Source organism: Carex rostrata, chromosome 12, assembly GCF_964058835.1.
Source record: "Carex rostrata chromosome 12, lpCarRost1.2, whole genome shotgun sequence".
Lineage (NCBI taxonomy): Eukaryota > Viridiplantae > Streptophyta > Magnoliopsida > Poales > Cyperaceae > Carex > Carex rostrata.
The window spans coordinates 7,725,497-7,738,868 of NC_135929.1; the positions used below are offsets into that span (position 1 = coordinate 7,725,497).

Sequence of the window (13,372 nt, forward strand, 5' to 3'; positions counted from 1 at the left end):
AAAACCATGACTCTATGTGGTGCTTTCAATTTCCATATACTTGCCCTGCCGTCTTCAATGGTTGGGTACTGTGTTATTGCCCTGTAGAAGGACTTAACCGTATACCCTCCATCTGTATTCCACTTCCATACCGCCAAATCATGCTGTTGCTGACCCATGTTAATAAGGTTAAGTCTCTGTATGAGTTGTTGTGCCTGTTCTAATATGCGATCCCCCACATAGTCCGTTATGCTCAGGTCCCAATGTCCCTGTTGTCTGGCCTGATATACTGTCATGCTCTTTGCAACCGAGTGTTGGTAGAGTTCAGGGTACTCTGACATAAGTGGCAGTCCACACCATGCATCTTTCCATAATTTGACTCCCTGTCCTGTTCCTACGACATATGAAACTAAGAAAGTAACCAGCTGGGAAACTTCCTGAAGAGATTTCCATAGTGATGTTGCATTTGCCAGCTCCCAAGGTTTACTTTCAGTCCGTAGTATGTGCATCCACCATGGTCTTGTGATCTGACACCAATCCCACATGATTTTCCCCATTAATGCCCGGTTCATGATGATCATATTCTTGATCCCCAATCCCCCCTGCTTCTTTGGCATTGTTACTACCTCCCATGCCACCAGGCTGATGAATCGCTTGTCTGGTTGCTGTGCCTTGTGACCATGCCACAGGAATTTTCTTCTTATTTTGTCAATTTTCTTAATCACCCATTTTGGCAGTAAGAATGTTGACATGAAGTACACCGGCATTGCAGTAAGCACTGCATTGATGAGTATGATTCTCCCTCCAATTGAGAGTGTCTCTGCCTTCCATGCAGACAACTTATTTTGAATTTTTGTAACCAGTGTGTTGTATTGCGCCTGTGCTAGCCTTTTGTTGGAGAGAGGCATGCCTAAGTACTTGAATGGGAATGTTGATGCTCTGCATTGCAATGTGGCAGCTCTGTCCTGCACCTGTTGTTGTGTTGCTGCAGTCATGAGGAATTCGGATTTTGCCATGTTTATTTTGAGTCCTGACAAATCCCCAAATATGGATAACACCATTTTGAGAAACCTCAATTGCTGTAGCTGCGGCTGGATGATGAACAAGGTGTCATCCGCATACAGTAGACACTGTTTGCATCCTTGAAATGGCGGTGCGAACATTCCTCTCTGCACCAACTTCTGGAACCATGCAGATAGGAAGTCCATGGCTAGGATGAAAAGGTACAGTGCCAATGGATCCCCTTGTCTGACACCCCTTTTGAGGGTTATGGATTTTCCTGCCACTGAGTTGAGTAGTACTTTTGCTGTGCCCTCCAGTACTGCCCTTTTTATGGTTGAGATCCAAGGTTGAGGGAATCCTTTTGCGGAGAGAACTGCGCATAGGAAGTCCCAAGATAGGGTGTCAAAAGCTTTGTATACATCAGCTTTGAATATCCCCACCTGCTTGTTCTGTCTTTGTGCCAGTGTTACAATTTCCTGTGTGTACAGGAAGCCCTGGTTGATGTGTCTCCCCTTTATAAAACCAGTTTGGCCTTCCATGATGAGGTCTGTCATGTGCACTTGCACCCTGTTTGCCATTATCTTGGAGAAGATCTTTTGCACCGAGTTGATGAGACTAATGGGTCTGTAATCCTGTGGTTGAGTTGCCCCCTCCTTTTTTGCTACCAGCACTATGTGTGAATCATTCAGTGGAAAAAGTGATGTTTGGTTCTGCATGATTCCATTGTATGTGTTATGTAGGTCAGGCAGCAGGAACTCTTGAAAAGCCTTGTAGAATTCTCCTGTGAGGCCATCAGGCCCTGCAGCTTTATTATTTGGCCATTTGTCTATAACAGTCCTTATTTCCTCCATCTGAATCTGCTGTGCCAGGTCAGCCAGGTTGTCCTGATGTGACTGAAACAGTTCTGTCATATCAAATGCCGTAGTTGCATTTTGTTGAGTACCCATTAGTCTTATGTAGTAGTTGTGCAGTGCTGCTGCCTTTTGCCTGTGCTCATACTTTTGGATTCCTTCTTCTTCAATGACATCTATCCAGTTTGCTCTCTTTCTTTTGTTTGCCATTTGGTGGAAGTACCTTGTGTTGTTATCCCCCTCTCTGACCCATGCCCTTTTTGCTCTCTGATGCCATCTTTGCTCTTCCTCTACGCAAATTTCTGAATACCTCTGCGTGAGGCCTTGATTGAGCAGCTGTTCTACCCTGGTTAGTCTTCTGGTTTCAGCTTGCTGTGCTAGCCAGTGGATGCACTTTCTGCATAAGTCAGTTTGGTATTTACTTTTTTCCGTGTACTCCTTTCTCCATTCAATTATCTTCCTTCTTAGTTGGATTATCTTCTGGTTTAGTTGAACTGGTGTGGTTGCAACTGGGGCTCCCGTCCATGTCTGTTGAACCAGTATTCTGAATTTTTCCTTCTTAATCCAACTGTTTTCCAATCTGAATGTATTGGAGCTTGGGAATTTTGTTTGTCCTTCACACAATAGGGGACAGTGGTCTGATGCAGTATTTGCTATTGCTTTCTGTATCGTGTTTGGAAACATGCGCGACCAAGATGCAGATATCATAAATCTATCCAGCCTTGCAAAAATCAGATTTTCCCTCTCATTGGACCAAGTGTATACCCTTCTTTGCAGTCTGAGATCAATCAGTTGCAGTTGATCTATGACTGCTTTAAAACTTGCCGTCTGTCTTTGGTGGTTTTGGTTATTTGGTCTATCTGACGGATGCAGGGTGACATTCATGTCTCCGCAGACCAACCATGGGATTTCATTATGTGGTTTTGCTTGCATCAGTTCTCTGTAGAAGGTTGGTTTGTCTCTCCGGGTTGATGGTCCATAAATCCCTGTTATTCTAACTATTGAATCATCCATGTTTAAAGCTAGATCCACCGAGAGACAGTATGCTCCAATTTGTTGTGCAATTTTAGTGAATTGGTTAGAATCCCACGCTACCAGTACCCCCCCTGCTGTTTCGTTTGCCAGTATCTCTAACCTCTGGTCTAGCCTTCTTCCTACTGTCTGTGAGATGTTGATAGTATTTTGTGTGTCCCATTTGGTTTCTTGCAAGCATACAATTTGTGGTTTTTCTTCCATTATTGTTTTCTTTATCGTTGTTCTTTTATTTTTGTCATTGAGCCCCCTGACGTTCCACGATAGGATCTTTAATTTTTTGAGACTATTCATTAATAAAACCTTGGTACACTTCTTCCTTCTTCCCATACATTACCCTAGACTTCCTACTTCCTCTCCCTGCTACAACAAAAATTGAACAGTTCTTTATAACCACAGAACTGCTCAAACCTTCCTTACTGGCACAATTACTATCCTTGATAAAAACAAAACCTAAGAAACATTCCCCATCATTTCCTCTTCCTATTACCCAAATGAAGGGCCACACTTCCCTCAGATGAAGCAAAATGCAAAAGAAAATAACGCAAGCTGATTTAAATAAAACAAAAGCTAAAACATCCAAGGCACTGCTCCCTTCCTGCCCTGCCCAATGGGCCCCCTTAGCAATGAACTTACTCAACATTAGGAGTGTCCCCCTCCTGGTTGGGGTCTTCCGGAATTCGAATCAGATCCTGTATCGCCGCCTCTTGAAACTCCTTTTCCATGTCGTCTGACAGCCTTGCCCCCGTGTCAGCCAGGATGGAGAGTGCCAGCTGGTGCTGTATGTCTTCTTTCCTTTTACTGAAGTCAATTTTGAGCTTCTCTTTTGGCTTGGCAGCGGCAGACTCCATGCTTTCGTCGTTTTTCCTCCTCCTTGCTCTTTTTTCCTCGATTCTGGCGCTCCTTCTAACCGGTTTTGGCTTCTCTCGAACTTGTGCTCCGTAGATTGGAAACGGAAAGCCCGGTGGGTGATCCAGGCCCTCATTATTTCCATCTTTTTCTTTTTCCTCGCCCTGTAACTTACTGCCTTGCAATCCAAAAAGGTCCTTTTCTTTTTCACCCTCAGTCTCTACTTGGCCCAAATTCGTTTCTCCTTTCCTGCCCGGTAACTTATCTCCTTGTAATCCACTAAGGCCCATTTCTTTATTACCCTTAGTCTCTACTTGGCCCAAATACGTTTGTACTTGTCCCTTTTTCCAGCCCACTTCTTTTTCTCCTACCTGGTCTATATCCATTTGAAAAACATCCCGTGCTTTTTGTACGTCCCTACTCACTGTACTTAAGGTACCTTCATTAAATGCTTCTGCAGGGGTGCATTCAATGTTTGTCCCTTTTTCCATCCCAGTTGTCTCTTCACCCTGAGCAGTGATCATAACATTCTGTCCATTCCCTGGATTGTACTTTTTTTCCCGTTGCACTGTCCCTTGGTTAACGGTTTCCAGGACGAGGTTACAGAGTAGCACTGACCCTACTGATATTTGGTAGATGTTGTCTCTCAGCCTAGTCGCCACGAGACGAGAGCTTTGGTTTAATGTGAATGTTGGTGTGACATTTGGTGTTACCTTTGGTGGGATAGAGTCTCTGACCAGATTTTTTACCTTTCTGTTGATCATCCATGTCGTTTTGACCTTATTCTTGCTGAGGGAGAAGGACATTCGACGTGGCCCCTGGACACTGTTGGATCCCCCACTGCTACTATCCTCATTTGACTGAGGCCCCTGGGATGTCATACCTGAGTTTTGCTCTTGCGGCGGCTGCACTTGTGGTTGCTCGGGTGGTGGCTGAACTTGCTGCCCCTGTTGGTCATTATGTCCTCCCCGTGGCGGTGGGTAAAGCGGAAAAGGACCTTCCTGATACTCTCTCCACCTGAGTAACCTGATGTTTACCTGCTTGGACAGATGCCCTTCATGATACATGGAGTGAACAGGGATTTCAGCCGGATCTTCACAGGCTAGTCTGAGTATAATGTGTCTGAAGTGACCTATATCTCTTCCGTAGGGTAGGATCCCTGTGATGTGGCCTAGCTGTGTGGAGAATTTTCTGATGTCTGGATTGTTCCATGCCTGATGCGGCAAGCCAGTAATTCTGACCCATGCTTCAAAAGGCGGAGGGTTGTAGTTCATGCTGAGCTCTACTCCCCATTCTATTATCCTTATCGCCACTCCTCTTCTGATGCGGTAAATGCCATTGCCCTGACCTCTGTTGACAATGACATCTCTGAGGTTGGGTCCCGGGCAGATGAGCATGTAGGGTGCTTCATCTGCTGGAAAGACACTGTAGTCCTGCCACCTCCAGCCAAAGATTCTTGCCAGCATTGTTGCTATTTCTCTTGGCAAGTCTGGTGTTCTTTCTCCTTCTAGCATAATGATCATTGCTGCTGAGTTGAGGTACTGGTTCTGGGGGCGCAGTGCCTGTCTAGCAGGAGTGTAGACATGTGCTTGCTGGGGTCTCTCATGGAGAAAAGGTTCAGGTTCTTGAAATTGCATTTCTGCGTGTGTGTGTGGTGGTTGTTTGTTTTTTAGGGCTTGGGCGAATGTTTTTACTTCAATTTGATTTTGTGGGATTGTGTTGAGATTGAGTTTAGGGTTTAGGGTTTAGGGTTTAGGGTTTAGTTAATTGTATTTCTTAACTTCATATTACATAAAATATAAGTAATTTATTTATAACAACATAAAATCTCTAAAACGAGAAACTTATAAATAACTCCTTAAAACATTATATACACTAAATACTAAAAAAAACTTCTTTCTTAACTTATCATGCTATTTCTGACACCCTACTAAATCAAACCTAATGTAAATAAATAATGAGATGAGAGACGTATAACAAATACATTAACACCTTGTTTGGATGGAGAGTACGGAAGGGAGGGAATGGAAAGAAAATAAAAGTTTCTCTCGAATTGTGTTTGGTTGACAAAATTATGTCGGAAGTCAAGGGTAGATGAGGTAAAAGGTTTAATCTTGTATAATCATAATTAATAGAATCAATTTCCCTCCCAATTTGGGGTGTAACGGATGAAAAGAAATTTTGTTGCAAATATTTTCAGAAAAAAATGACACAAATACCCAAACCCTATATCTTACCCATATAATTCTCATACAAATTTATTTGTCACAAATCTACAACAACCATTTAATTTCTAATTAATCTTCTAAAGTTTAATTAATCAAATAAAAAATAAGACGAAAAGAAAAGTTAAATTTATGTTCCCTCATTAATCATCCAAAGACGAAAAAAAAATTAAATATATTAATCTTCTTTTTTATTCCATTCAATTCCCTTCCATTCTTTACCTCCATTTATCTTTTCTCTACTCTCCATCCAAACGAGTTGTAACTCGAATAGCACTATTTTTATACTATTATAAGTATAGTTAGTTACTATTCTCACCGATTATAATTGGTCACTGGAATGAGTTGACAGTAAATTAGACAATACTAATAACTAGTGCAACACTAAATAAAAATTGAAAAATATTGTGTTGACAAAAAGTTATTAGACAATCCTAATAACTAGCAATCACTCATTAAAATTGAAATATATATAGAGAGAGGGGGGCTAAGTTCAAAACGTTTTTTTTTTAGTCTTCGGAACAAACAACTCAGTTTTTCAATTTTGAAAGTCCAAATAGTCGATCCAAATTGTTAGATATTCAAAATATATTAAAATGTGCTTGGAGACCAAATTTTATATTTGTTGAATTTTTTTTTACCATTTATTAAGATGGTTTGAATATCAATGTTTTTATTAAGATTATGCACCGTTGAAAAACAACGATTTTCAAACCATCTTAATAAATAGTAAAAAAAACTTTAAAAAATGTAAAATTTGGTCTCCAAACACATTTTAATATAGATCGAACATCTAACGGTTTGGATCGTCATGGGATGTTACATTCTCTACGATTTAAACAAATATTTTGTGTCAAAGTTAATACAATTTGAAGTTATTTTATTCATAATTGGTTGATTGAAAAAGTCAAAGGTCCAATTAATCAGCATTAAATAACTAATTATACCATATTAAAATTACACAAAATTTTAATGCCCGACTTAAACGAGTTGGTTGCTAAAATAAGTTGGTTTTGACTTGTGAATGTGTAGCCTCAATCAAAACATCCAGATTCTTTGTTAATTTCAGACATGGCAAACAGATCATATCCATCAGAAAACCACTGGATAAAAGATAAACGGCTCAGATCTGGACTCAAAACGAAGCCATTACAGTTCCGTATCCTTCCTCATTAATTTCAGACACGGCATTATTCATATCCATCAGAAAACCACTGGATAAAAGATAAATGGCTCAGATCTGGACTCAAAACTAAGCCATTACAGTTCCGTATCCTTCCTCATTAATTTCAGACACGGCATTCATCTGTTTATTCATATCCATCAGAAAACCACTGGATAAAAGATAAACGGCTCAGATCTGAACTCAAAACGAAGCCGTTACAGTTCCGTATCCTTCCTCATTAATTTCAGACACGGCATTCATTTGTTTATTCATATCCATCATGACCATTGGATAGAGGATAAACGGCTCCGATCTGGACCCAAAATGAACCCATTTCCAGTTCTAGAGGTGCTCAAAACGAGTCCGATTCTCGGCCGAATTTTTTACAAATATAAAAAAAAAAGTTAAATTTAAAAAATTGACCAAAGTTGCGCTGGTTTTGAAATCTACCCAAATCGCAAAATTATTTTGCGGAAATTCATTCTAAAACCGCAAACAAAATTTGCGGTTTTGGAATTCCAAACCGCAAAATTTTTTTGCGGTTTTGCCAAAACCAGCAGTTAAAAAAAAGCTGCAAAATTTTTTTGCCGTTCCAACTCTTTTCCATTTTTTCAGATTTTTTTTATTTAAATATAAATATTTATTATTTATTTATTTTTGTATAGAAATATTATAAATATTTAATATATTTCTTTGAAAATAGATGGAATACTATATAATTTGATTTATTAGAAAGACTGCTACAAATAATCCGGATCAATATTTTTTATGCCGGATTTTTTGCGGCTGTAAGAAAAATTAATATATTTATTTATGTATTATTAGAAAAAAATAAAAATGTTTGGATTTTTGATCCCGGTTCAAAAGACACTTCTAAGTAAATATAGAAAATATTGTCATCCTTCTAGTACATTTAATTTCTAAAAAAATGTATCTATTTTTGGAAAAAAAAATTTAAGTTATTTAATGATTGTTATTAAAAAGAATTCTCAAAATAGATACAACTTCTTATAAATTAAATGTACCAGAGGTATCATAATATTTTTTGTATTACCTAGAAGTGACTTTTAAACTGGAATCAAATAACTCAGAATCCAAGCATTTTTATTTTTTTTCCAATAACTCAAAAGAAATATATTAATTTTTATTACAACCGCAAAAAATCCGGCATGAAAAATGTTGATCCGGATTATTTGTGGCAGTCGTTCTAATAAATCAAATTATATAGTATTCCATCTATTTTAAAAGAAATATATTTAATATTTCTAATATTTCAATAAAAAAAATATATTATACACATTTCTATTTAAATAAAAATCTGAAAAAATGGAAAAAAGTTGGAACTGCAAAAAATTTTTGTGATTTTTTTTTAATCGATGGTTTTGGCAAAATCGCAAATTTTTTTTGCGGTTATAAACTAATTTTTCGCCAAATTTTTTTGCAGTTTGGGTAAATTTCAAAATTCAGTTCAACTTTGATTATTTTTTTAGATATTTATAAAAAAATCGGGATTCTCGGCCTCATTCGAGTTTCAATCAGAACCGTCCGATCAGAATTCGACTCAATCCGGGTTTAAGTGTCACGGGATCCATCAGAACTTCGGTCCTCGGAGGATGGTCCGATTGGAGCACATTCTCTTTCTACGGGTTTAATTTCTAATTTCTAATTTATCTTTAAACAATATTACATAAAAAATTTGGTAACGTAACATTATTTAGTTAATAATTAAAAAATAATGAAGTTACGTCTATAGCCATTGTAATCACTATGCGCGAACTAAACATGAGAATGACTCATTCTAGGGAATGTTGAAGCAATAGCCATGTGCGAACCAAACATGATAATGACATTCCCTGGCATTACATTCCCTGGAATCCTTCTATTCCCTGGAATGACCTATAGCGCGAACCAAACGCCCCCTAAGGGTTTAATCGAATCCGAGTCAATCCAGGCCTTCAAGATTCGTGCCATTAGATCTACTGGTTTAATCAGAATCCGAGTCAACCCGGTCCTTCAAGATTCGTGCCATTAGATCATATGAATTCTGGTTAAACCCGTAGAAAGAGAATGTACTCCAATCGAACCGTCAAATCCCAAAACCCCTCGTTACCGCCGCCACTTCGCCGGCGTTCTACGCTTTGATTTGGCCTCGCCGCACTTTAACAACACTGTGGTTGAAGGAAAAGAGGTAGCTAAGGGCGAGGGGAGGAGAAGAGAAGACAGGGGCTCATGTTCTCTGCGCGGAGAGCTCTCGGCACAGCTCTCTCTAAGCTGTCGTCTCAGTCAGAGAAGGCTCCCTTTGCATCCTCTAGGTGCGATAAGTAACTGTGTAGTCAACAGTTTGATTTCTTAATTTCTTTCGTTGTCTCCATTTTGACAGTCAGTCATTGACCCTCAATTCATTTTCATACCATCATTAGCTGTATCGTTCAGTGATGCAGATACTTTCATCTACTTGTGCAATCGTACTTAGGCAGATTCCCATTTTCCGTGCTAATATCAGTTTGTTTGACCTAAATCACTTGTATCTTAGTTTAAAGATCCAGCCTTTTGCTTGTTAGCATAGTGACAAACAAATAAATCGGGTTCAGTTCGGTGGGGTTAAAAGTTCGTGATTCAGGTATAATTCAGATATAATTCATTAATGATTCGGTACAACAAGGAAGCAAAAAAAATAAAATAAAAATAAAAATTCGCGTTTTTTTCGCGTAATTCGTTTTATTCGCGAATAAAATGTATTATATTTTTTTTTGCATTTTATTCGGAGTTCGGTTTGGTAACGTCAAAAACACGAATAATACGCGAATAAAATGCGAATTTCTCGCGAGTCTTGTCACTATGTTTGTTAGTACAACTTAAGGCGCATCAACCTTCTATGACATTCTATTCTGTGATGCTTCATTATTATTATTTTTTGTTCCTGATTTTTTTTTATTTGCTGATCATTGTTTTGTGGCTGTTAGGTTGCCTGAGATATTAATCCAATTACGTACCACCGGTACACATGCATCACAGAGAGCTGATACAGAAGATTATGGGGACTCGCATGGTGACTTTGATCGAAACAGAGACATAAGCCAACAAATCTCCCAGAATGCACAATACTATGACCAGAATAATACATACAGTCAGGGGCAATTTCATCACACAGCCAGCTATAATCAATCCAACCAAGAAACATATAATAACTCACATTACAGTGGTGGGTATAACCAACAGCTTAATGCTCACAACCCGGGCCAATTTTATCAAAGCCACGGTGTATATGATCAGCAGGTCCATCAATATCCAAATGTTTCCACTAATAACAATGCTAATGTCGAGACCCCGAAATATAGAGGAACTATTGAAGAGCTAGAAGGGCTATGCAAAGAAGGGAAACTAAATGAAGCCTTTGAAGTATTGGCCTTGTTAGAAGAAAACAAAACACAGATCGGTCATCAGACTTGGGTTCTTTTAGTAAAAGCATGTGGAGACGAGTCCGATCTCAAGAAAGCACGCCATATCCACGAGCACATCTTGCGAAATAATGGAGCTGTTGAAATTGCTTTGAACAATAAAATACTAGACATGTATATTAAATGTGGCTCTTTGGACGATGCCCAGAAGCTGTTTAATGAAATGCTCCACAGAAACTTAACCTCTTGGGAAACCATGATTCTTGCCCTTGCCAAGGACGGCAAGGGAGAGGAAGCGTTGGAGCTCTTCAACCAGCTCAAAACATCAGGTTTGCCCCTCGATGCCGGCATTTTCTCAAGTATCTTCTTTGTGTGTGGGGTAGTTGGTGCTGTTGATGAGGGCATGTTGCATCTCAAATCAATGGAGGAAGATTACCAAATTGCCCCTGATATGGGAACTTATGGGGCAATAGTAAACATGCTTGGCCAATGTGGGTACCTTGAGGAAGCACTAGATTTCGTTGAACAGATGCCGGTGGAGCCAACAGTGGATATTTGGGAGATGCTAATGAACCTTGCTCGCCTCACTGGACACCTAGAGCTTGGATCTCGATGTGCAGCTATTGTTGAACAGATGGACCCAACCAAACTAGATAAGAATTCTCAATCAGGCCTTGTACCAGTAAACCAGTCTGAGCTGGAGAAGGAGAAGCAGAGGAGTAAAGCATCCCGTCTCGAGGGTCGTGCCCAGTCTCGGCAATATGTATGTGGGGACCGCAGAGATCCTGAGCACAAAAAGATTTACACGCTGCTAAATCGCCTTGCGGCCCAGATGAAGGAAGCTGGGTATGTACCTGGAACCTTTTTTGTTTTTGATAAATTATGGTATGGAAATGACAAAGATCACCTTTCTCATTTATTAAGAAGAAAAAACAACAACAACTAGATTATGTAGGAGCTAACTTGCTCATCAGTGCTTCACATTAAATTATTTTATAAGAATTTAGCTGGAGCTGGATGAAAATAAGAAAATAATTGGTATATGATTAGAGTACATTACGCTCATGCCTCTTAAACAACACACTAAAATTAGCTACACCGGTTAATACATCTCTTGTTTATCATTATCAAGCACCTCCCAAAATGAAAATCAATCATGTTATAGGTTTAGAGCATAGCAGGACCTTTCTTTCTCTTTATTGCAACAGTCTTTCAAGAAATCAAACCCTTTTCTTTTGAAGTATCATCTTTTTCTTATGATTCAAATATTTTGTATGTTCCTTTTGAAGGTATGTACCCGATACTCGGTTTGTGTTGCATGATGTTGACCAAGAGGCGAAGGAGGAGGCGTTGCTGGGGCACAGTGAGAGGCTTGCAGCGGCTTATGCCTTCATGACAAGCCCTGCTAGGACACCAATCAGGATCATAAAAAATTTGCGATGCTGCGGGGATTGCCATAATGCTTTGAAGATTATTTCACGGCTTGTTGGTCGTGAGATAATTGCAAGAGATGCAAAGAGGTTTCACAATTTTAAGGATGGGGTGTGTTCTTGCAAGGATTATTGGTGATCAGAAAGATTTCATTATTTATTTTATTTTGGTTTATATGTATTGTAATATTTTTATCTCTGATTTTGTTAGCCTGGACTCAGTATAAAATATATTTACAATGCATTTGTCGGAGTTTGTTGATGTATTTAAGCAATTTAGGTTCATTTATAATCATAAAATCACTAAAATTGATAGATAAACTGTATTTTATTTCTTTTATATATGTATTAATTTATCATTGCTAAAACACGTCTAAAATTATTCTAAAATGCACTGTTTATCTATGTTAATGTTTTAAATCAACTTTGTCATATTTATGATTGTAAAATCATCAAAATTGATAGATAGATTCTAATTTATGTCTTTTACGTATACATAAATTTATCAGTGCTAAATAAGTGATACAACAAATAATATGCTTAAAATTCTTCTAAATTTCATTTACAGTGTATTGTGTGTCTGTTGATGTTTTTAACCAATTAAGGTTACATTTATGATTATTAAATTACCAAAACTAAATGATGAATTCTCGATTATGTGTGGTGCATAAATTTGTTTGTGTTAAAGGAAGCATATGCGACAAAAATTATGCCTAAAATTCTTCAAAAATGCATTATTTTTAGCAATTTAGGCCCCATTTATAAATGTAAAGTTATCAAAACTGACATATTCAATTCTAATTTTATGTTTTCTTTTACATGAACACAAATTGATCCGTGCTAAAACAAAGAGAACAAATATTAATCCTTAAATTCGTCTAAGATACATTTATAGTGTGTTATGTTCGCCTACATCACAATTATAATCGTAAACTTAACCAAATTAACTGATAAAGTCTAGCTTGTCTTTTAATTGTGCATGAGTTTATATATTCTATTATCTAAAAAAAAGATCATTAATTCTAAATAAAGATACATATTATTTTACCATTTTGGTCACATTTAAGATTTACAAATCATCAAAATAGAAAGTAGTTAACTTTTTCTTCAATGAAATGGGCTTAAGCATTTTTATCAAAAGAAATATATATAGAGAAAGATAGTCTCTAATGATTAAAGTTACTGATAAATCAAGCAGATACAAATCTTTTACGCGTGTATAAATAAATTTGTGATAAATCAAGCAATCAAAATATTATGTTTGAAACTATGCTAGAATGCATTTGCAATATGTGTGCCGGTTCGGTTCATAACTTGACACGATATTATGACTTGAATGATTAAAGTAACTTAATATTTTTCTTTTCTTTTTGTACTACTCACCTTCAAATGGGCCTTACTGGAATCCTACGGCCCAGGACCAGGCCCAATCCGACCCAAT

General features: G+C 37.9%; 1 protein-coding gene across 1 annotated transcript; it reads left to right on the forward strand.

Moving 5' to 3' along the window:
• Window positions 1-9,182: 9,182 nt before the first annotated feature.
• On the forward strand, window positions 9,183-12,175 carry LOC144563178 (pentatricopeptide repeat-containing protein At2g25580-like). The gene is made up of 3 exons (XM_078312588.1): window positions 9,183-9,415; window positions 10,067-11,347; window positions 11,791-12,175. Exons 1-3 carry the CDS (start codon window positions 9,333-9,335, stop codon window positions 12,068-12,070), a joined length of 1,644 nt encoding a protein of 547 aa, XP_078168714.1. The 5' UTR covers window positions 9,183-9,332; the 3' UTR covers window positions 12,071-12,175.
• The last annotated feature ends 1,197 nt before the right edge of the window (window positions 12,176-13,372 follow it).

Coding starts and splice junctions, on each gene's coding strand:
- LOC144563178 (XM_078312588.1), top strand. CDS start 9,333: ATGTTCTCTGCGCGGAGAGCTCTCGGCACAGCTCTCTCTAAGCTGTCG. Junction 9,416..10,066: donor GCTCCCTTTGCATCCTCTAG/GTGCGATAAGTA, acceptor TGTGGCTGTTAG/GTTGCCTGAGATATTAATCC. Junction 11,348..11,790: donor GCCCAGATGAAGGAAGCTGG/GTATGTACCTGG, acceptor TTCCTTTTGAAG/GTATGTACCCGATACTCGGT.